The 25,074-nt window shown below is 40.9% G+C and overlaps 2 protein-coding genes across 20 annotated transcripts in view; one reads left to right on the top strand and one right to left on the bottom strand.

The window, feature by feature from the left end:
- Window positions 1–25,074, top strand: part of b3gnt5a (UDP-GlcNAc:betaGal beta-1,3-N-acetylglucosaminyltransferase 5a) — a 117,154-nt gene that overhangs the window by 22,975 nt on the left and 69,105 nt on the right. For 2 of the 10 annotated variants that reach the window (XR_006378309.1, XR_006378312.1), the window contains one exon: window positions 13,246–16,030. The exons of 3 other annotated variants lie outside the window; for them this stretch is intronic. The gene's annotated coding sequence lies outside the window, so the exon portion shown is untranslated. Of the gene's footprint in view, window positions 1–290; window positions 878–7,701; window positions 7,999–13,245; window positions 16,031–16,138; window positions 18,418–18,502; window positions 18,600–25,074 lie in introns of those variants that run through there. 5 more of the 10 variants (XM_044199646.1, XM_044199644.1, XR_006378311.1 and 2 more) reach the window with 5 other exon arrangements.
- The window catches only part of mcf2l2 (MCF.2 cell line derived transforming sequence-like 2), a 260,332-nt gene that overhangs the window by 14,675 nt on the left and 220,583 nt on the right, over window positions 1–25,074 (bottom strand). For 6 of the 10 annotated variants that reach the window (XM_044199613.1, XM_044199618.1, XM_044199611.1 and 3 more), the window contains 10 exons: window positions 20,987–21,079; window positions 19,426–19,504; window positions 18,827–18,863; window positions 18,482–18,579; window positions 16,037–16,132; window positions 11,635–11,730; window positions 8,521–8,592; window positions 8,007–8,111; window positions 6,543–6,652; window positions 319–434 (listed from right to left, as the gene is read on the bottom strand). In XM_044199613.1, coding sequence (XP_044055548.1) covers window positions 319–434; window positions 6,543–6,652; window positions 8,007–8,111; window positions 8,521–8,592; window positions 11,635–11,730; window positions 16,037–16,132; window positions 18,482–18,579; window positions 18,827–18,863; window positions 19,426–19,504; window positions 20,987–21,079 — 902 coding nt within the window. The remainder of the gene's footprint in view (window positions 1–318; window positions 435–6,542; window positions 6,653–8,006; window positions 8,112–8,520; window positions 8,593–11,634; window positions 11,731–16,036; window positions 16,133–18,481; window positions 18,580–18,826; window positions 18,864–19,425; window positions 19,505–20,986; window positions 21,080–25,074) is intronic. The other 4 variants (XM_044199615.1, XM_044199616.1, XM_044199619.1 and 1 more) reach the window with 4 other exon arrangements.

The raw sequence follows: 25,074 nt of genomic DNA on the forward strand, positions 1-25,074 counted from the left end.
AATGAGATGCTCAACACAAGTGCCCTAAATAAAGTATAATGTAATGTCAGTTTATTTTTGCCTTATTTGTGAGATGCTTGCTGTTGTACTGGGAACAAACTGGTAAGTTTATGTTCTTGTACTTTTGTGTTTTATTTATTTATTAAATTAAGGAACAAGATATGTTTTGAACTGGCAGATAGGGACAAACTTAGCCAGAGATGTCAAATATAGTGCTAAGTCAGGGGTAGCTGCAACTAAACAAGGGAAACAATGAGTGGCTAAGAACAAACTGATAAACTTTCCCACAGTAACATGGTGGCGCCAACTGGAACTCACCAGTGTCCGTTCTCCACTTCCTCCACAAACTGGACAAGGTCACCTGTCTCCAGAGAGCAGTCTTGTACTTCATGAGATTCATAGGTCAGCTGCACCTGTAAATGACCACTGTCACCCTGCAGAAAGAAATTTATTAAAACTCAGTTTATTTAAAATTAAATTGACATGTCCCCAGCAGCTGATTAAATGACCTGAAGTTAATTAATGTTAAGTGAAATGTGGTTAACATGCTTTGTCTTTACTCAGCCATATATAATTTGTTAGAGCACTTAAATGCTCTTACACTGAACTGCACATGTATTTAAGGAAGACCAGAGTGGCGACTTAGTTGAACGATCTACTATAGCTGGTCACATCAGTTTCAGTAGATGGAATCTCCCTTTTTAAACTTCCGTACATACAGTATCATATTCATTTATTAAGCTTAACAATGTAATAGTTCATAATCAGGACTTGCAGTGTTTGGAGCAAGTAGCTGTTGAAAAATAAGATGTGGAAAAGTAATAAAACAGACCTTCAATGTGTTAGATACATACTGTATCTAACCATGCCACCTTGAGACTGTTTCATGTTTAATTGGTCCCTGATCCCAGGGTGGTGCCTTGTAATATATACGCAGACGTTATTTGGCCGGGCGACGTCTGAGCCGGCATCTCATGTATTTCATTGTCACTCATCATCATCATCATTGTGAGGTAGGCAGTAGCGTGAAGGGTCTTGCCTAAGGACCCACACTGGATGATGGGTCATTGCTCATGGCGCCCCGAGGGGGATTCGAACCCTGGTCCCTCCCAGTTGAGCTATCCAGCCGCCTAACAACAGAACCGACAGACCAACCTGTGCACTGCCTGAATTGATTACAAGACATGACTCAATGCCACACACATGGATCACTGCATGCTTGGAGATGTACAACATCAACAGGACTCTAAGAGACTTCATTGCAAACTCGATGAGGCTGTGGAAAACCACCCTTGAGGCCAATGGCAAGCCACTTGCACAAGTATCCATCAAATGTGGCATATACAAAGGAAATGCTTTGTCCCCACTGCTGTTCTGCATAGGTCTGAACCCCCTCAGCCAAATAATCAACAAGACCTCCTCTATATGGATGACATCAAGCTATACGCTAAGAGCGAGCGGGACATCGACTCACTGATCCACACCACCAGGATCTACAGCTCTGACATTGGGATGTCACTCGGGCTTGAGAAGTGCAGTCGAATGGTGACAAAGAGAGGGAAGGTAGTCCACACAGAAGGGGTCTCAATCCCAGAAGGAACAATAGCAGACATTGAGGATGGTTACAAGTACCTTGGAATACCACAGGCAAATGGCAACCTCGAAGAGGTAACAAGGAAAACAGCAACTGCCAAATACCTCCAACGAGTAAGGCAAGTCATATAAGTCAGCTCAATGATCACTGGCAGGGCGTAGCTGTTTATTGCCTGGGCCTTGTTCTTGCCAGATACCCTGTGGGAATAATAAGGTGGCCAAAGGAAGAGATACAGACCACAGACGTTAAGACACGAAAGCTCCCCTCCATGCATGGAGGGTTCCATCCTAAATCCAGCACCCTGAGACTATACGCTAGCCGTAAGGAAGGCGGCCATGGACTAGTGAGTGTGAGAGCCACTATCCAGGATGAAACATCCAAGATCAACAAATACATCAAAGATAAGGCCCCAACAGATGACGTGCTCAGTGAATGTCTCAGGCAATGGGGAACAGAGGAAGAGGTGCTGGAGGAGGGACCATCATGGGAGGACAAACCCTTACATGGGATGTACCACCGGAACATAACTGAAGTGGCTGATATCAAGAAATCCTACCAATGGCTGGAGTGGGCCGGACTGAAGGACAGTACAGAGGCACTCATCATGGCTGCACAGGAGCAGGCCCTGAGCACCAGAGCAATAGAGGCCCAGATCTACCACACCAGACAAGACCCAAGGTGTAGGGTGTGCAAAGAGGCCCCTGAGAAAATCCAGCACATAACTGCAGGGTGTAAGATGCTGGCAGGAAAAGCATACATGGAGCATCATAACCAAGTGGCTGGCATAGTGTACAGGAACATCTGCATGGAGTATGGACTGGGAACAACTGGGCCCGGTTTTTTAAAAGTAATCCACTAGGATTTTGGATAACGGATTGGATCAAATCTTGAAAATGTGTTTTTCAAAAGAAAAAACGGATTACATAATGGGATTAGATCACGTAATCCAATCTTGGTTTTGATCCGGATCAAACCTTTAGTTTGGGTTTTTCAGAACTTTTTTGTAGGATTTGGATCACTTTGATCCAAAAAATCTGGATTAAACTGATCCCATCAGAAGGGTGGATTCAGCGTGGATTTCATGGCCAAAATGTAATGAAAACTTTAAAAATGTATCAAATAATACTATATTTGGATCATGCAGTATCTTACAAGATATCCTATTTATTCATAATTTTATTTGTTCATCCGTCAGGCTACAGTGATTAGGTAGGCTTTAACGTATTCAGCCTTTCAGTATAGGCCTACAGCAAAGTAGAAAGAGTTTAGCCTCATAAAATAATCCCCCAAACAGCTGTCAAAATTGAGCAAAAACAATACATTTTATTCTGTCACTAATTGATATATATATTCATCACAATCACAAAATTTTTGTATTTAGAATATTTATTAGTGATGCATGCAATGATTACAGAATAACCAAAAAAAATGCAAAGAATGGCAATCACTGATTTTTGAAATCCAAAACAAATCCAAATCAGAAATAGTGTCTAACTATTGTGTCCCTTGTTGCACATCCTGTTTGCTCGTTCTGGCAGAATGCAGGAGGTTGGTTAGGGTCTCCAAGGGGCTCAGGTGCTGAAAGAGGATGGGGTGGGGTTTTTCTTGTTTTTAGTTTTTTTTAAATGTGTGTGTTTTCATTTCAAATAAAAATAAACTTATATTGACCCCACACTGGCTATTCTACTTGTTGCTCTTTACATATCTATAGTTCTACATTGTGATTTCCTATCCTGTTTGAGCACTGGTTATCCAGATTTGGTGATCCTGTAAAGTTCCTATCCGGATCAGATTGATCCAATCCTATGTTGCTTTAAAAAACTGGCTCCAAAAGTAAGCTGGATTACGTGATCACGGATCGCAAAAAAAGGATTACTAAATCCGGATCAATTTTATCCGGATTAAACCTTTTGAAAAACCGGGCCCTGGTGGTAGAGAATGACCGAGCCAAGATCCTTACCAGCTACTTGGTTATGGCGCTCCATGTATGCTTTTCCTGCCAGCATCTTACACCCTGCAGTTATGTGCTGGATTGTCTCAGGGGCCTCTTTGCACAGCCTACACCTTGGGTCTTGTCTGGTGTGGTAGATCTGGGCCTCTATTGCTCTGGTGCTCAGGGCCTGCTCCTGTGCAGCCATGATGAGTGCCTCTGTGCTGTCCTTCAATCCAGCCCGCTCTAGCCATTGGTAGGACTTCTTGATATCAGCCACTTCAGTTATGTTCCGGTGGTACATCCCATGTAGGGGTTTGTCCTCCCATGATGGTCCCTCCTCCAGCACCTCTTCCTCTGTTCTCCATTGCCTGAGACATTCCCTGAGCACGTCATCTGTTGGGGCCTTATCTTGGATGTACTTGTGGATCTTGGATGTTTCATCCTGGATAGTGGCTCTCACACTCACTAGTCCACGGCCGCCTTCCTTACGGCTAGCGTACAGTCTCAGGGTGCTGGATTTGGGATGGAACCCTCCATGCATGGTGAGGAGCTTTCGCGTCTTAACGTCTGTGGTCTGTATCTCCTCCTTTGGCCATCTTATTATTCCCGCAGGGTATCTGATCACTGGCAGGGCGTAGCTGTTTATTGCCTGGGCTTTGTTCTTGCCATTGAGCTGACTTCTTAGGACTTGCCTTACTCGTTGGAGGTATTTGGCCGTTGCCGTCTTCCTTGTTGCCTCTTCGAGGTTGCCATTTGCCTGTGGTATTCCAAGGTACTTGTAACCATCCTCAATGTCTGCTATTGTTCCTTCTGGGAGTGAGACCCCTTCTGTGTGGATTACCTTCCCTCTCTTTGTCACCATTCGACTGCACTTCTCAAGCCCGAATGACATCCCAATGTCAGAGCTGTAGATCCTGGTGGTGTGGATCAGTGAGTCGATGTCCCGCTCGCTCTTAGCGTATAGCTTGATGTCATCCATGTAGAGGAGGTGACTGATAGTGGCCCCGTTCCTGAGTCGGTATCCATAGCCAGTCTTGTTGATTATTTGGCTGAGGGGGTTCAGACCTATGCAGAACAGCAGTGGGGACAGAGCATCTCCTTGGTATATGCCACATTTGATGGATACTTGTGCAAGTTGCTTACCATTGGCCTCAAGGGTGGTTTTCCACAGCCTCATCAAGTTCGCAATGAAGTCCCTTAGAGTCCTGTTGATGTTGTACATCTCTAAGCATTCAGTGATCCATGTGTGCGGCATTGAGTCAAATGCTTTCTTGTAATCAATCCAGGCAGTGCACAGGTTGGTGTGTCGGGCTCTGCAGTCTTGGGTGACTGTTCTGTCAACCAGGAGTTGGTGTTTGGCTCCTCTGGTTCCTCTGCCAATGCCCTTCTGTGCTTTGCTCATGTATTGATCCATGTGTCCACTTATCTTAGCCGTGATGATGCCTGACATGAGCTTCCATGTTGTGGAGAGACAGGTTATTGGCCGATAGTTGGATGGGACTGTACCCTTTGCGGGATCCTTCAGGATCAGGATTGTGCGCCCTTCGGTAAGCCATTCAGGGTGCGTCCCATCTCTTAGCAGCTGGTTCATTTGTGCTGCTAGGCGCTCATGGAGTGCAGTGAGCTTCTTTAGCCAGTAGGTGTGGATCCTGTCAGGGCCCGGTGCTGTCCAGTTCTTCATACCTGAGACTCTTTCTTGGATGTCTGCCGCTGTGATGGTGACTGGATTCTGTTCAGGGAGGTTGCTGTGGTCCTTTCTCAGGGCTGCCAGCCACTGTGCATCGCTGTTGTGTGATGCCTCCCTTTCCCATATACTTTTCCAGTACTGTTCAGTTTCCAGCCTTGGTGGATCTGCTCTGCTGTTATTACCCTGCCATTGAGCATACACTTTCGCAGGTTGAGTTGCGAACAGCCGGTTTATTCTTCTGGCTTCATTATCTCTCGTGTATCTCTTTAGGCGGCTGGCCAAGGCTTGGAGCCTTTGTTTGGCAGTTTCGAGTGCTTCAGGTATGGGCATCTGGTTGTACTTCTTGGGTACTTGCTTTCTCATTGCACCTCTCTCAGCCTCTGTCAGTTGGCTCACTTCTCTCTGGGCCTTCCTGATTTTTGCCTCCAACCTTCGTTTCCATGGTGGGTACTGTCTCTCATGGCTCCCATGGTTGCTCTTGTAGCCAAGCATCTCTAGGATCACTGCTGCTGAGGCGTATATCAGCTCATTGGTTTCAGTGATGGTTGTGGTAGGGATCGCTCTCAATGCTGCATTCACATCTTCTAGGAGACTTTCTGATGGTACTTCACTTAGCCGTAGCTATCCAGCCGCTTATATATATATATATATATATATATATATACACTCATGGCCAAGGTTTCACAATGAGTAATACTGAACTCAAGTCTGATATTTTAATTCAAAATAAAATTATTTGCAACTTTGGTTTTTGTTCAGTTTCTCTATTACAGGCAGAATGAGGATTTTCCTAAACAAAACAATGTATAGACTCATACAAAAATAATCCCTGTCCATTATCACTAATGACCCACTAGAAGTCTCTGCAGAGACCCTTCCCTCTGCCTGTATTCTTATTTTGCTGTTTTCAGGATGTTTCTGGACATCAACCTCTGTCCCTTGCTCTGACTCTACCTCTCACTCCTCGGCCTCTTCTCCCCTGGGGCTATGTTCTGCCCTGGCTGACATTGTAATCAAAAATCACTAATTTTCCCACAGGTAGTCAGGGACACTGCTACAGACTCGCTGTCTTATGTAGGTATGTGTTGCTGCAGGTGGTACACTGGGCTGTGTTCTGGCAATCGTGGTCAGGGGGCATGCACTTCTGGTGTCGTTGAGCTGGCGAGGAGGGGCCAACTTTGAATGTTGTGTTTACAAATCGCAACTGACAATCCCTATTTCTGCCTTGAAATACATAAAAGTTGTGCCCAGTAATGCTCCAAGTGATATCTGGGTTAAATGTTCCTGCATTTGCTGGTCAAAGTGAGCTGCAGTCTTGAGTTACCTACATTTTTATTGTTGCCCTCCTCCTCTGAAGAGTTGGAGGATTCCTCTGGACTGGAGGGGATCGTCTCAAAGTCGTCTGTGTCCATGGAAGGGAGACGCCGCTGGGCCCAGCCTAATGGGAACCAATACAGATTAACCACTAAAATGTGCTCCAACAACATTACTTTTCCACTTTTTACTTTTCAGATGATTGAGCTTCATTGACAGAAAGCAATGATACTGTGCAGTTATTAGTCATTTTTCTCATGAAAGTCTGAGTCTGTTTGCAATAATTAAAACTCTCAGCAAGGTTCTTACAGAATGATTTGAAAGCATGTAGAACAATCTTTAAAACTGTTAACTGATTCTAAATGCATGACAGATGTGGTCGACCACACTTTATAGAATACTTAATGAGAATTCCTAACTTTGAAGGAAGAGTTCATGCCATAATGGAAAGTTTCATCTAAACTTCCTTTTTAAAATTTCTCTGAAAATTGATATCTTGCGACATTGAAGCCAAATCATTTTAAGGTGGGTCTACGTCAGGTATTTACCTTCGTATGTACAGTAAGATATTTATCACTGAAAATTTGCTGGTTGCTCACCCTCTTGGAAAACATTTTCTTGCATCAGGATATAAATTCAACAAATGCTTAAAATAAATGTTTTCCTGACAAGCAACCTTGTGGTCATCCAAATAAATGTTGGAAGTAATGTAATGTTTACTTAAGGAGGTCAGGGTAGACTGGACGATTGTTCATAGCAGTGGCAGCTGGCCATTAGAGGGTGCACATGGTCTAATTTTTTAATGTGATTTTTCAAATAAGCAAATTAGTTTTTACTTTCACATCCTTTTGATGTAGTATGTTATTATTACTACTAAAGTCTTCTATGCTTTGAGTCAAAGCTTGGTGCACCAATCTAGACATCAACATTTCTAGTGTGTAAGCAGAAGTCCTCTGTGCTTGTAGCCCCACCCAGGTAAATAATCACCAACCCACCACTGGTTGATAGTGTCTGACTGTGACACTGGAGGCTGCAGTTTGTATCCCATCTCTTACCAATAGTCAACGCTTTCAACCTTATCTAATTAGCTTTAGTTGCCTAAACTTAATCATAGGCCTAGGTTTGCTAACAGTCACTTTGGAATGCACTGACAAATTACTTTGTTTATTTCAGGTATGAGGATTGTTGACCATAAGTGCACTTATGTGCTGACAGAACTCTTGGACTGTGCTGCACAAGCTGTTTTGGAGCTATTTGATGGACATGGCTGGTAAAAGGCGATGGAACTAGAGGTTGCATTCCAGCTGAGTTTTTGGAGAACTATTTCTTTAAGACCAAGCTGAGGGTAGAAATAAGCATTCAGCAGAAAGATGTTTTGCAACACCAAATAATTAACCAAAATAAACTCAACACACAAAATTGAAATCCATTCCACCAAGAAGACTATCTCACACAGATGAGTCCTCCTATGCAGTTACCTGGTTGGGAGGTAGATCTAGGGACAGCTGAGGTGCCAGCAGCAGCAGTGCTGCTAGTCATGCTCTCACGTTTCCCGACTGCAGCCATAGCACCATGCAAAGGATCTGGAGGGAAGCCAAATGCTTTATACCATCCTTTTCATCATGATCACCACTCAACATCGTCAATTACAACCAAAATTTAAAACTTGAGGGTCCTGCTAGATTCAGTGAAATGAAATTCGCTCCAAGAGCAGTGCAACTCATGCAGAAATCAACAAAGTAGTCAATGGGCCTAAAAACCAACAAACCTCTTACCCCACAAAAACTACAACAAAATATTTTATTGGATTCTCTTTTCATTTGATGCTCATGCATTTTAAAACATCACATCACAAATGAAAACACAAGTCAACACAGCAGGCCAGAAATGGAAATATGGAAAGTGAACAAGCACACATCATCCACAAATACAAAAATAAGTTGTGCCTAATTAACCAAAAGACTAAAAGACCCAGCATGCATGTTCATGTACCTTCATAACCAAATGGGGTGGGATCACTCTTTATCTCATGTCTCTTGTTTTTTATGCTAGCAGAGAGGGGACCTGGCCGGGGCAAATAACATGCAACCAGAGGCTTAATTAGATACTGACATACTGATAGCATCACTCAAAAAACCCTTTTAGACATAAAATCTGTAACATTGAGCTTCCATCTGTTAACAGCTTTTTGTCATTCAGTTTTGTAAATGTTCATTATGACTTTGTTCAGACCATTATGAAAAGAACCACAACTCTCATGCTATAATTGCCATCTGGTACACACAGGAAGCGGTGGCATTGCTGAAGAACAGCAATGAGGTGAAAAATTATAGCAAAAAAGTGTTCTCAGTTCTCCTACCGGTTGCATGAATAATTTTTAAAACAGTTTTTGCTGTTGAACAGTTTGTCTGTTTTACAGTATCATGAGCGTTGGAAGACTGAGGCTCGACCAATTCTCTGCTGTAAATAAAGCGTTTGCTGGATATTCATATTGTAAGCAGTTGGCATAAATAGAAGTTGAACTTTTTTGTGAGGGAGGAGATAAAATAAACATAACCCATTTTTGAGGCTCATCTGGTGGGAATCCATGACAACTTAAAATTGGCTCAAGTCTTTGTTTAATTGATTTGATTTCCTTTTGCACAAAAATGTTAAATTAAAAATGTTTTTGATTCGATTGCTGTGGAACAAGTTTCTTGTTAAATACCTCCTCCTGTGTATTTAACCTTGTGCATGCTATAGCGTCTTTTTTTTTAATATGAGGACCGTTTTTACCAACCTGTCCAAGCGCTCTCCAACAAGGGAAAAGCTAAAGCTATGCCAATGGTTATGTGTTTGTCTTCACTGGCTATCGCTTTCTTATTTTGACTATAATCCTTCCTCTGAACGCTAAGACGCTTCTTAGGTTTTACTCCTAGTTGCTGTAGCCTACTCCGTTGCTCCAGAGCCATGTAGAGAGAGAGAGAGAGAGAGTTGCGTCATCTCCGTTCAGTTTCAATTCAAGTGGCTTTATTGGCATGACTGCATACAGTACAATGTTGAGAAAGTATATTAACACAATCATAATAAACAAAATATACAATAAACAATTCTCAATAATAAACACTCGCCAACTGACTTTTTTTTGGGTTTTTTACAGCAACGGCGGACCACAGTGCTCTCTACATGGCTCTGAGTTACTTCTGCAAGAGTCCCGCACTCTAGCTTTAATTACAAGTTGGGTCTTATTTTAATTTTTTTTTTTTTTTTTAGTTTCAGCCATCTATTATATCAGTTATGATAACATTGTACTCACCAAAGGGCTGAGATCTAGGAATATGCCAACATCGCTACAACAAAGTGCGAAGGGGCAAGACACATAAGCAGTTAGGTAGGTTGTAAACAAGCCAACAGGTTAGCCAAATTTTCCAAACCACTTTTTATTTGGAGGTAAAACCAAAAGTGAGCGCACCAGAAATACTGGGGAATAATCTCACATTGCATGGGAAAAGTGTGTGGGCAAACAGTTACGGTAAGAATGGTAGTACAAGTTGAACTAAGAAGTCAGTCTGTAAACTGTGCTGGATATTTACCAGTTTGGGTAATAATTTTAACATTCAATCTTTAAGACGGTGTAGTCCCTCATTCGTCCAGGAGTGTTCTATCGTAGAAAAGGTTTCAGTCGTAGTCATCTGGACACTGTTTTCAGAATCAAGATGTTTCGGCTCCCATCCGGAAGTCATTCTCATTCAATTTTTGTTTTCTTTTTTTCCAAATAAGTTTGGAACCTGGGGGATTGTTAAAACTCAACTGATGCTCGTCCTGTCTAACTCATTTTCAGCAATGGTGCCTTATTACCAGATTTTCAGCAATAGGTCTTTTTCACAGCAGATATTTTGACTTTTCATAGTAGGAAAAGCACAGGTGTTACTAGTAATATTAATGATCGCTCTGTTTTGTCCAAGTAAGCAATGACAGTGTGACAGTGCACCACCATGACCAACACAAAGACCCTGAAACTAAAGTGGCTAAATGGAATTCAGCCATAATTCATTTTATTAACACCTGTGCTTTTCCTATGGTAACCTGTCAAAGTGTCTTGTGTTTTCACTCCAGTCTTCACCAGATCGTTCTGTTTGCCTCTGTGGTAAAGCATCATGGCCACATTTTCCTAGTCTTGTTATCTTATGTTTTTTGGATACGTTTTCCTGTGTTCAGGTTCACTCATCTGCTAAGATTCCTGTCACTTGCCTTGCTCTCTGCCATGCTAGACTACTCATCGAGTTCACAGATTTGCTCACGCTGCCTGCCTGGGTCTACCACTCTGTTCGCCCAGATCTTATCCCTCTTCCCTGGCAGTTCTAAAACAGTTTTTACAGCAACTAACAATCTGAGTTTTACATTTGGGTCCAGAAATCTGTGTTTGTAAAATTTATGGTGCAAAAATGTCTGTGCATCCCAGCACGTAAGCAAATAGGTTAGAGGAATGTGTGTCCTTGACCCTGCACAATAAACACTGGCCTGTAGTCGGGGCCCATTGCAGTCAAGTTGGTGAACCTATGTATTGTGAACTGTGGGATATATCTTGCAAACTCGATTCCGAGTGTGCTGCAGTATGGATTTGAATGTAAGCTTGTTTGCCCTTAAATACAATAATTCTATCAATGCTGGTCTGCATAGACAGATAATCACAAGAGGGTGTTGTTATGAAACAAAAAAAACGTAAAATATTAATTTCTCCCATTTTGGATACAGATTTTTTTCTACAGATGTGTATGATGTAGCAGGGGGAAAAAAAGCAATTTAATTCCAGTTGAACAAGGTAGGTAAGGTAACAAAGAATATTTTGTTCGTATTGGTCTCTTTACATTATAATAATCTGATTAAAGGTTAATTTACATACCTTTTTATTAAACACTGCACCACTGCATGAGCCTATCAAGCAATGCAGCGTAATAATTACCCTTCTACTTGTTGAGCTGCACGACTCTGTACCGTGTGTGTACATTCATTAGCATGACTCTTTTTCTGTTCACATTCACTACTTGTACAGAGTATAAAAGCAAGAAAATATATAGTAATAGCAAAACGTGGAGGCAGGAAGAGTTTGGATGGCTAATCAGGTACCTTTTGTGCGTCTCGTGGCGAAGGAGGAGGAAGATGAGGCAAGAGAGGAGGTGAGAGAGAACCGGCGGGCAACCTCTGCCTCCTTAGCAGCAGGCTCTATAGCCAGAGAGGACAGAAAGAGCCAAATGGAGTAAAGGGAGAGGAAATGAAGAAGCAGAGTAGGATGGACAGAGAGATTGGATGTTACATAGAAAGCAAATGAAAGACAACAAGGTGACAGTTTAACACAGAATAAAAGGGAAGATGTTATTGGTTTAATGTTTTTCACACACATTTCTTGACACCCATCTTCACATAAAATCCCAAGGCTTTTAACCTCTTAATAAAATTATAAAGATACTACTACTACTACAGCTACTTAATAATATTAATAATTAATAATAATGATTTTATAATAACAGCAGTTTTTCTACTGAGCAGTTATCAAATGTTGCCAATTGCTTTAAAAGAGGCCTTACATGAAAAAAGGAAGCAGGAATGCATGAAATGTATGGAAAAACTACTTTTTTTCCCCAATAGTGTAAGCTGAATATTATAGAGTAAAATCACCCAAATCAAAAACAAACCAAAAAAACAAACAAACAAACTGTACAATTCAATGGAGGTGAATAATGTTCCAGTTACTCTGGATAATCCACAGAACACACTGTGAACAGTTTTCATTGGGCATTGTTTCTGTTAAGACACATTCCTGTTAAGGGAATTTTAAATGTAATTTTTTAGTGTTTTGAGCACAAAAGAAATTCCATCCACCTCCATTGTGTTGGGGTGGCGGCATGAATCTCTAGGACAGATATTTCAAAACCTCTGTATGGCTTGATACTATAAGGAATACATTAGAAAGTATAAGATGTTTTTGGGGGGTTCTTTAGTGTTGATTTTGGGCTATTAGAATATGTTGAACGAGGTTAATAGTGCCTAACATTTTGTGAGGAAATGACATATCGAATTTGTCATGGCTTCATTACAAGAGCAACATGTTTGCCCGCCCATGTGCTTGAACTATGCACTTACAATTAAAAAAAAAACAAATACAAAAAAAACAACCTGTCAATCAGCATAACCTCTCTAGTGGGGAAGGAACCAGAGCTGGTGCGGGAGTTGAAGTGGTACCAACTAGCTATAATTGGGCTCACAGCGCCCCGGTAGCTCACCTGGTAGAGCGTGTGCCCAATGTACAAAGCTAAGTCCTTAACACAGCGGCCGGGGTACAAATCCAACCTTTGCTGCATGTCACCCCTCAAACACCATGTTCGAACATAGTGATTAATAAGTGTACTTAGTACCAAAACACCTTAGGCCAAAGATTTTGTGGTTGTATCATCAGATCTGCAGCGTTATGTCTTGGACACTTGGGTGAAGAGAGGAGCAGAGCTGTCAACTGATCCCCACTTGGTGGTGAGTTGGATCAGACGGCCATGTTCAAAGTCTACATTGTGAAGGCGGCTGCTAAGAGTTGAGGTCAGAAGATCGTCAGTGCCTGTCATGGCAGCAACAGAACTGTCAAGCTGAAGGAGGTCTTTTGGGCTTGGCAGTGGAGCCACACAGCTCAACTAAGCTCTAGTGTTTTGTGTGAACTCTTAAGTAACCTTGTGATTTTCCTGTGCCCAGGCCTGCCTCTTTGCCACGCATTCCTGCCTGCCATTCTGCTCACTCTGCCACGTCAGACAACGCTGAGACTCCTCATCTTCATTGCCATTGTCTGCAGCTCCGCTCGTTGCCTTGCCTGCCAGGCTTCACACTAATCCCTCGGAACCATCCCACTTTACCCTACCTGTGAAATAATAAACTGTGGTTAGCCCATATTCTTTTCTCCGAGTCCTGCATTTGGGTTCAGTCTACACTGGGAATTGTAACAGAACAATCTGGCCAGCATGGACCCAGCGGACTCAAACCCCAACCTTGCCACCCTCCAGAAAGCTTTCACGGTCCAAGGGCAACGCCTGGAACAACAGGAACACCTCCTTCATTCTCTCGCCAACCAGAACCAGTACATGGTAAACCAAATTTCTCAGGTTTTGGCTCAGATGGCTTTAAAAACTGCATGAGACTCTCTGCCTACCCCCACAGCTTCCCCCAACTCCACTCCAGCATCATTACCAGCTCCACCAGTTATGCGCCACCCAAGGGAATCCTACGCCACAGACCTGGCGCCATTCTCCAGTGAGCTGGGAAGATGCCAATGGTTCCTGCTCCAATGCACCATGGTGTTTAGCCAGCATCCTCAGACATTCCCCACGGACCAAACTAAGGTACATTATGTTCTGGGCTTACTGAGGGGACAAGCTTTGGCTTGGACAGAGGCCATCAACTCTAATCAACCATTATCTATGATGACGTTTGACACATTCAGGACACAATTGGCTTAAACTACATAACCCATATATTAAATGGACAAAGGGAAGTATCCGTAAGACAAGTCCCTCAGGTCCTGCATCAATTTATGGGGGCTGAACAACATCACCATGAAAAAAGGTACCCCCTTCCTCTGCTTTTGAACTTGTCAGGATGAATGGAAAACCACATTTAACACATACCTCTTGGTCATACCTTTTGGGCTCACTAACGCCCCTGCGGTTTTTCAGGCCCTGGTTAATGATGTGCTCAGAGACTTTCTCAACCACTTTGTTTTTGTTTATCTGGATGATATACTTATTTTTTCCTTGTCTATGTCTGATCATGTCTCCCATGTCCGCCAGGTGCTGCAGAGACTGCTTGAGAACAAGCTTTTTATTAAAGCTGAAAAATGTGAGTTTCATGTAAAGCCAATCTCTTTTCTGGGATACATTATTGAGAGTAGGCAGGTGAGAGCAGATCCTGCAAAGATCAAAGCTGTGTCTGAGTGGCCTCCACCCGTAAATAGCTGCAACCCTTATTTGGTTTTGCTAACTTTTATCATCGCCTCGTTTGGGGCTACAGCAGTGTGGTGGCCCCTCTCACCAGATTCACCTCGCTAGCCCAGAAGTTCATGTAGTCTACGGAAACAGAGTACGCCTTCCAGAGGTTAAAGGAGCTATTCACCTCAGCCCCCATTTTGATCCAACCTGACCCAGCCCGTCAGTTTATTGTGGAGGTGGACACCTCAACTAATGGTCAGACAGAGAGGACGAACCAGGACTTGGAAGCCGCCCTGCGCTGGGTCACCGCAAACAACCTGTCTTCATGGAGCACTCCTCTTGCTTGGGTGGAATATGCCCACAATGCGCTCCACCTTTGTTTCCCTCTCAGGAGGAAGAAATAGCGGTCCCCTCAGTTGAGATGCACCTTCGGTGTTGTCAGAATGCTGAGGGACGCCCGCACTGCTCTGCTTCATTCAGCAGACCAGAACAAATGCATCACTGATGCACCGGCCTTGGACTATACTCCAGGTCAGAAAGTTTGGTTGGCAGCTAAAGACATACCCCTTAAAGTTGAGTCCAGAAAACTGTCCCCCAGGTACACTGAACCCTTTGAGATTGAATGCATTATTAACCCTGCTACTGTCAGATTGAAACTGCCCAATTCCCTAAGGATTCACCCTACTTTTCATGTGTCCCAACTGAAACCTGTATTCTCCAGTCATTTGTGCACTCCTTCCGACTCCCCTCCACCTGCCTGGGTCGTCGACAACCATCCAGTCTATGAGATTTGTGGCCTGTTGGATGTGCACCGACGAGGGAGAGGACTGCAATATCTGGTGGATTGGGAGGGTTATGGCCCTGAGGAGAGGTCTTGGATTTACCTAGCATTTATAGTGGACCCTCAGCTCATCAAAGACTTCCATCAGGCATTAGGAGCATGTGTGCCTTGCAGACTGGCCAAATTGCTGCAACATGGAAAGCAGAACCCGGAAACCACACGCTTCCAAATGTCAAGAGGGCTCAAATATTAGAGGGTGACATTTAGCACATCCAGACATTCACCACTGTTGGGACTCCGATGTAGACAAGATGCAGATTCTCTCTTTCTGTCCATCTACAGTCTCCTTGTCTTAAAATGTTCTCTTCAACAATCACTCTCTTTCCTAAATCAGTTTCCTTGTTGTAGTGCAGGCAGATGCAGATGATACTGACATGAACAGATAAAACCAGAGAAAAGGGAGTAGAGGCAGATGTGGCCTCTATTATACTCACAACAATGAGATACACACTGAAACAAAAATTTATATAACATTTGAGGAAGAACAAGAAGAGCAGCAGTTGTGTGACTGGAGAGTGGAGACTGAAATAGAAATGACAGAGGCAAGGTACGCTGACTGCTGTTCAGGATGATGATTATTATGATGAAGATGATGATGACAGCAGATGAAGACAACAAAAGAACAGACGATCAGGATAATGGTGTCGACAAAGTTGTCAGTGATGATGATGATCATGATGAAGGTGGCATAAACGAGCACTAGATGTGTTGCACCATGTGTTACCTGCTGGAAGAGACCTCCTGTTGGAAAGTCCCTGCAAGGTGAAGCGTTTCCTAGTGTTAACAGCTGAGTGGCCTGATTGGCTGGCCGAAGCATCAACTGAGTGGGAATGCAAGAGGGAGCAGGAGTTAGTACAGCAGGGAAAGAAGAGAGAGTAGGCCTTGAGTGTTGTTTGAAAATGTTCTATATTGGTGCCAATATGATACCAGACCAGTACTAATGTCAAAACATAACTTTTTTCGATAACCTAGTTTGTTATGTTTAGTCGATGTTTTAGCCCTTTTTTTCATTTCACAAATTATGCCAAACTGCTCAATGCATCAGTGATAAATTACAAAATTTGGCTGAATAAAATATAGGGCTAGGCAATATGGCAAACAGTTTTATCACAATAATATTTTTCTTATCAGTCAATATTGATATACTGTGTATATCGCAATATAAATCAGTCACTATTTCTGTTGACCTTAATGATTCACCTAAACTTAAATTCCCCATTAGTAGATTCAAAACATAACATTATGTGAGCTGCAAAGAGAACATCTTTTTAAATAAATAAATATACAAAAACAAAAAAAAGACGAGCACGAGAGCTGAGAGTCAGTAATGTTCATCAATTAAAATCCCTAATTTCTTTCTGTGTGTATTAGCACCAAGTCTTGTATGTGTAATGCAATTTTAACACTGGAAATAGCATTTAGTGATATTGCATTTTGTTGCAGGAATGTTTCTCTGAGAGCCTCACTGCTTGTTCCAGTGGATGGGTTGAATTGCTGGTGTTTATAATTGTGCACTTGCAATCTACATTCTTTATTGGGTGATAATGTTTGAGGTGATAAATTTAGTTTGTGGTATTCCAGATCTTTGTTAGCATATGTTTACAACAATACACATCACCAATCTGTTTCATGTCAGATTTTAAGTAGCCTGAGTCTCATTCATTTCGTAACCAAACAGGGCTTTACCTTGTTTATTCACAAGAGCTCTTTATGTTTAAGGCTGTTGTAACTGTTATGCTTTTACTCTTTTTGCCAACACTTAAAAGTTTTGTCTGAAGGAGCACTTGTCTCTTCCGTGTATGTATTGACGTTGATACAAAACATTAGCACGTGGTGTGTTTAGCTAGCTCAGCCAACACTGCTGTGCCTATTTTGGGAAATCCGTTCCTAAAGAACAGCCATATGTTTGATTTAAAATAGAAATAGTTATTGTGATGTGATTGGTTTTAAGTACGTTTTCAAAAGTGTAACTTATCGACAGTATATCACAGTTACAAGAATTTGTCACTGAGGAAATGTTTATATTGGGTCAGTGTTTAAATTGTTTATATTGCCCATCTCTAATAATAAAATATAGTCTTAAGTTAGAAGTGTGTGTGTGTGTGTGTGTGTGTGTGTAGAGACTGTCCTGCATACCTGCATGCATTTGGACTGACTGTGTGTGCAAGGGTTGATAAATGGCTTTGAGATTGTGTGTGTCTGTGTGTCAGTGTGTGTGAGCATGTGCTGTCTTTTTACACTATGTTGCCATAGTAAACTCAACAGTGGATGCAATCTGCAATCCACGACGAAGGTTGGTGTGCAGATGTCACAGTGTTAATGAAAACATGCGTTCCTCACTTAGAGACCATTGTCATTAACTGCAAACTGTTTTATTCACCGCGGGAGTGTTCCTTCCTTTATTCTGGTCAGTGTAACTTCCACGAAGCACAAACATCCAGACTCCCTGCTCATTGTTCTTGGGGACTTTAGCAGAGCAAAAATCAGCCATGAACTGAAACCAAAATACAGACAGCACATTAAGTGCCCCACCAGTGATAAAAACACACTGGACCACTGCTACACCATATCAAAGGACACCTATCGCTCTGTCCCCCATGCAGCTTTGGGACTCTGTCATTACTGTCTGGTTAATCTTCTACCAACTTACAGGCAGAAACTAAAATCTGCTATGCCTGTGGTCAAGACTGAAGATATGGACCAACAAGGCAAAGCTGGAATTACAGGCCTGCGTTGACTGTGCTGAACTCGCAGACACTGTGATATATCAGCTTTTGTGAGGACATTGGTGTGCCGACTAAAACTTTCTACACATACAACAATAAACTCTAGTTTACAGATAAACTCAGGCAGCTTCGTCAGGCCAATGAGCAAGCCTACAGCAGTGAGGACAGAATACTGTGCAACCAGGCCAGAAACACACTAAGGAGGACAAAGGAAATCAGAGTAGCAAAGAGAAGCTACACTGAAAAGCTGAAAAACTAGTTTTCAGCCAACGACACTGCGTCAGTGTGGAGAGGCCTGCAGGACATCACCAGCTAAAGGAACACACCCCCCACACTGTGGAGAACCATCAACTGGCCGACGACCTGAGTACGTTTTACTGTACGTTTAAGGTAATAATTTCTAAAGAGTTTATTTTTGTTGGAGTTAACAAGTGACCTCTCACCTCTCTTCTGCCTCATATTAGGGCTGGGGTTGGTCCTCCTGAAGCCTGACTCTGGACTTGATGAATCAGACTGTCTTCGCGCCATTTTACGCACATTCCTATTGGAGTAGAGGGACAGGTAAAATGGCTAAAGCAGAATGTCTACAACTTAATTTCCCACTATCCTTATTTTTCCTGTCTGACGTTCTGATATGGGATGTTCTGACAACAAAGTGCAAGGTTTCAGATCCTGTGCAAAATCTGTATTGTGGTATGTGTTACATTTTTTAACTCTTATTTTAACATTTTTTTGTGTTGAGAAGATTCAATCTCTTTGTAGTTTGTGAGATGAAGTTGGTGGCTCACCTCATGGGAGGCCCACAGATGTTGAGCTGGCTAGCTTCTGTGAACACAAGAGAGACATTACATTTTACTGTTCATTAAACAACAACATTGTTTCTTCAGTGCCTTTCTCAATTATCCATATGACTGTTACAGAAGTTATTTATATGCGGATTTTCTAATCTTCCGCTTCAATGATTAAGGTCTGGTGAAGTTCCGACCAGTTCCTAAAACTACTAGGTTAAGGTTAGGGAAAGATTACGGGCATAGTTAAAAAAACAACAACGTTGAGATGATATATATATACATATATATATATATATATATATATATATACATACATATATATATATATATATATATATATATATATATATATATATATATATATACATATATATATACACACATATATATATATACACATATATATATATTTATATATATATACACATATATATATATTATACACATATATATATATATATACATATATATATATATATATATATATATATATATATATATATATATATATATTTTATAATATACGAATAGGGTAAAAATACACAAGGAAGGAGATTCTCAAGTGCATAGGTGTGTTTGCGGGCGCGTATGTGTACCTCTGAATGCCTGTAGCTGGCTTGTAAGAACTTTACGAATCTCTGACACCCACATATTTTTCACATCCATGGAAGGAGCCTGGGGAATGCGCACACACACAGACACACACACACACAACCAAATCAAGCAACATATACAAGAAAAGGCTCTCAACACTAATGCTGTTTAGTGAGAAACTGTTTAGTGGGGGAGCTGTGTGGTGCAACACTGCCCCCTAGAGGAGGATTGTGGAAAAGATGTGACAAAATTAAATATTAATTAGATCTTTTCAATAGTATTTAAGTGTATTTTTTCAGTTTTATGATATTGGAATCGTAAAACTCAAAAAATAAACTTTCACTTAAATATTTGTTAATTTACATCACCATGTGTTCAAACAGATTTTTTTTTTTTGGATATGTAAAATAAATGTAATCTCCCTGACATGTCCAGAGTCTTTCATTACAAAATTAATTATAGCTGCTGCGCAGCTGTGAATTGGGGCCGAGGAATTACAGAGACACAGCATTGAGAGGTATGCAATTTTCCAACTCTTCTATATGTGTTAAGTGTACTGACATCTTCAAAAGCAGTGGTGGAAGAAGTACTCAGATTCATAAGTTAAAGTACCATTAAAACAATGTAAAAATACTCCATTACAAGTCTTGCATTTAAACTCCTATTTAAGTACAAAATCACTGTTAGCAAAATATACTTCAAGTATCAAAAGTAAAAGTACGTGTTCTACAGTAAAATGTCCCCTGTGATGATACATTATTATATATGACATTATTAGGTTTTTAATATTGATATATCAATGTGTAAACAGTTGTTGTTGTAGCTGGTCGAGGTGGAGCTAGACCAACTTAGGGTTCTGGCTCCCTCCAAAAGGGTCACCAGATAAATCTAAAGGGTTGTGAGATGATTATTGGGGTAGGAAAGTAGAAAAAAGTTTTGCTACACAAATCTGTATTACTATACTACTTTTATCTAATATTATCTGTTTTTTGTGAAATACCCCTTTTGGCCTCAAGCTATTTAAATGAAACCATCAGACAAGTTTGGAGGGGAAATGTTTCTGGGGTGAAACTGCTAACAACTCAGACATTTGAAAAGGTCAAAAGCCAAATGGTTAGAAATCACTAGTTTAATATTGACAATGCATTGTATTTTATAACCTTATATGTTTTTTTAATGTAAAATCTTAATCTGTAAAGTAACTAGTAACTATATCTGACAAAGAAATATAGTGCAGTAAAAAGTACAATATTTCCATCTGAAATGTAGTGGAGTAGTAAAATAGAATACAATGGACATACCTTAAATGTCAAATGAATTATCACACAACAATAATGTAACTTTGACAAAAATCAAATGTGATGCCATGCAAATGCAGCTTAAGTTTGCCATAGCTGGTATAATAGCTGATGTTGAAAGGACTGAATTCCGCTTAAGAATAGTTCTTGAGTAAATCTAATTAGTTACTTTATGCCACTGTTTAAAAGTTAAAAAAGTATGATGATGAAGTTGAACATAAAGCAGTGAAGAAAGGTTTGTCTCATTCTGCTGGCATCAACATACCTGGATAATGTAAACCTCCTCTCTGCCGTTGTACCACACCTCAAATTTCTTGTTGTCGCCTTTGACGTTCTCTGTGATCCCAACAGCACTCATCTGGACAGAGACAGTAGGGCAGAGACACTGTGAAATGCAACTGTATCATCAGCCATGACTAAAACTTAAAAAAATGAACACAACCCAAATTGACCAGATTACTGAGGGTAACTTGACATGGCCAGATTAACCTGTTAGAGAATATCTTGTTTGGCACTCTCCAGCCAAATGCACCCTTCAAGCCCTCTGTGCATTGTGCATGTATCCTGTTGCCTTGAAGTTCCCATAGAAAAGTATAGTGCACATAGAAGACGAAACATTATTAATTATTTACCAAGACACCCAGTAACCAACCATTACTGTGCTAAAATACCACCCTACCCCCAGATTTGCTGTGTGTCAGTTCATTTGTGGTTTAAAAAAAAAAACAAAAAAACCCCAAAGCTTTAGTTGGGAATATGCACACACAAAAAAAGAAATATACAGTACACAATGTGAACCCAATATAAACTAGAACAATTAAAGGATAAGGCTGACAATATTTTATATATATATATATATATAGTTAGATTTTTGTTTTTCTCATTGTCAGAAATTCCCATGAAAAGGCCAAAACCAACAATGCATTGTCTGTATATCCAAACCCTGATATATCTTTTTCCTCTGTGCCATAGACGTCCATTGTTGTCCAGAAACTATTTAAAACACGATCAGAGAGCCACACTGTTGCACTGGGTAACATGTTCCCTCATTTATATAGGCAAGTCAACATCATCCATAGCAGACATCACCTGTGGGGTACTACAGGGGCCTCATTCTCTTCTGCTTCTACATGCTTCCACTAGGTCAAATAATTTGAAAGCACAAGTTTCTTTTCACAGCTATGCAGACAACGCACATTTATATTTACCCTTAAGACATTATGATCCCAACTGCTTCAATACCCTCAGAAACTGTCTCAAGGACATTAAATGTTGGATGTCAAATAACTTTCTTCAGTTGAATTAAATCAAAACTGAAATACCCTTAATCGGCCAGCACAACACAACAAATCTTGTCTTACAAACTCTAGGTGCCTTATCATCTAATAGAAAGCCTGTGGCCAGAAACTTAGGAGTGATTTTTGACAGTGACCTGACTTTCAAGGAGCAGGTAAAGAGTTGTGCTCAACTCAGAAATGCGTCAGAAATCAAGTCATTTTTATCTCATGCTGATTTAGAGAGGGTAATTCATGCTTTTATTTCATCTCGTCTAGACTATTGCAACTCTCTCTATACCTGCCTAAGTCAAAAATCTATCTCACGTCTCCAGCTTGTTCAGAATGCTGCAGCTCAAATTTTAACTGACACTAAATGTAGAGACCATATTACACCAGTATTAGCACATCTGCACTGGCTACCAGTCAAGTTTCGAATTGATTTTAAGATCCTACTGATTACCTTTAGAGAACAGAAAGGTCTAGCCCCTAGTTATATTGCTGACCTTTTAACTCTCTATGAGCCGAAACGCAGCCTGAGATCTTCAGGCCAGGCCCTTTTTGCTGTTCCACAGTCCAGACTTAAAACTAAAGGTGACTGTGCTTTCTCCATTAGGGCGCCTGTACTTTGGAACGGCCTGCCTGAGGAAATTAGGCTAGCAAAATCAGTTTCATCTTTTAAATCCCTTCTAAAAACATACTTACATAAATTGGCTTTTATGTGAACATGTATGTATACTTTTTGATCTGTTCTTAATACTATCTTTGTTTGTTGGTGTATTTTTAAGCTATATCTGTTTACCTCATATATTACCTTATTTTTATTCTGTATTGCTACTGTTTTGGGTTTTACTGTATGTAAAGCATTTTGTGAACATTGTTTTCTGAAAGGTGCTATACAAAAAGTTCTTCTTCTTATTATTATTATTATTTACCATGGACACATCATAGGTCATTTTGACTCAATCCCACATATGCGCACACATATATCTGCCACTGGAAATAGTTCCAAACAAATGCACTATTTCCTCCTTTTTGAGTAACGTTTGCTAAAAACTACAGTTCAAAAATCAAACTATATATGTATAGCCATTTTGAAAGTCTTCAGCAGAAGTGTCACAAAGAGGGTAGGGAAGTCACAAAGTATTAAGTGAAGGACTAACACATTGTTTGTTTTGGTGTTTTCATCATATTTGTTGATAAAATGAAAAATAGAACATAACACCAAAAATAGATTTTGACAAGGGGCTCCTCTCCAAGATAGGGCCATAATATTAGGCAAAAATGCAGGACCCTTCTTACTTGATATTGTACTTGTTGTATTGTATTAAATAATGTACAAATAACTGACATACAGTGACCTGGGGCCTTTGTTATCAACTTTGCCCAGTTGGTAATCCAACTTGATCATTTATGATACAATATACTTTATTGTCCCTGTAGGGAAATTTGTCTTGAACTCAAATGCTGCACACATTTAGCTAGCTGCCTCCATAGTAGTAATAATAAAAACAAACAACATATAAACAAAGCAGCACATACTGTAGCAAATCACAACCACAAATTACACATATTGTACATATTTCACATATTACACAACCAGTGATAAGAACACCATGAAGCTATTGCATAATCCCTGCAGCCTCAAGCAACATTATTTAAAATTTTAATTGAGGTAGGCACAAATGAGTTTTTAAAACGGCTGAGTTTACATTGGGGTACTCTATATCATCTGTTAGAGGGTAAGAGCTGATACTCGTAATGGAGAATATGAGATGGGTCAGACTGTATTCTCTGTGCTTGCCTGAGAATAGACTGCTCATATAATGACTGGAAGGACTGGTGTTCATTCCTCGCCATAACCTTCATGGCAGTCTGTACCAGACGAGCAAGCTTAGATTTTGACTGTACAGTGAGATTGCCATACCATGCTGACATCCCATGCCTGACTATGCTCTCTAATACAGCCTGGTAGAATAAAAACATAATCCTCTGATCCATTCCATACACCCTGAGTTTGCATAAAAAGTATAATCTCTGCTGTAAATGAGTACACAAACTTCCAGCTAATGGTGTTGTCCAAGTGAACGCCAAGGTACTTGTAGGAGCAGACCTGATTGATTGGTTCATCATGTATGACCACTGGACTCTCCCACTGACCTAGGGTCCAGAACCATCTCCTCAGTTTTTCTCATGTTTAAAATGAGATGGCTGGCATCACACCACTGCACAAAACTCTCTAATTTAGTGAAACAGAGTGAAGAACTTGTGTCCTTGTGCAGTAGGCTGAGGATAGCAGTGTCATCTGAAAATTTTAAATTGTGGTTCCTAGGGTAGCTGTTCGTACACTCATAATGTAAAAAGAACTGGTGAGCTGACACAACCCTGTGCTGATTAATCTGGATTCTGAAAAGGTATTGTTGACCCTTACATGGTGGATTCGATTCAATTCAGTTTTATTTATATAGTGCCAATTCATAACAGAAGTTATCTCATTGTACTTTTGGTCAGAAAGGAAAAATACCACTTAATTATGAGAAGATTGACACTCATCTGCATCAGTTTCGCTTAGTAGATGGGGCTGAAGCATATTAAAAGCTAAAATCAACAAATAGCAGGACATGCATAGGCCTTCAGGTCTTTTAAGTGCTTAAAGGGGACCTATTATGCTCATTTCCAGCTCTATATTTTTATTCTGGGACTCCACTACAGTAGCTTTGCATGATTTACAGTTAAAAAAAAAAATCCTTATTTATCTTGTACTGGCCCTTTATGCAGACCCTCAGTTCATCCTCTGTAAAGCCGTTTTAGCTCCTGTCTCTTTAAGGCCCCTCTCCCTAAAAGCCCACTTTCTTCTGATTGGCCAAGTTCCCGGAAGCCTGCGGAGGGGCAGCACCCGGTGGTTATGAGCCGCTGTATCCAGTTCTCTTTATACACCCAGTGCTGTGAGCTCGCACACTGCCTCATTGTCTTGCCAGTGTGCTCGACGGCATATGACAGCTACACTAACTTAGCTTGGCAAATAGTGATATGGAGCACTGAACTAGATGAATTTACTGTTCATCAGGCCACAAATGAT

This window comes from Siniperca chuatsi, linkage group LG6 (assembly GCF_020085105.1).
Source record: "Siniperca chuatsi isolate FFG_IHB_CAS linkage group LG6, ASM2008510v1, whole genome shotgun sequence".
NCBI classification, from domain to species: domain Eukaryota; kingdom Metazoa; phylum Chordata; class Actinopteri; order Centrarchiformes; family Sinipercidae; genus Siniperca; species Siniperca chuatsi.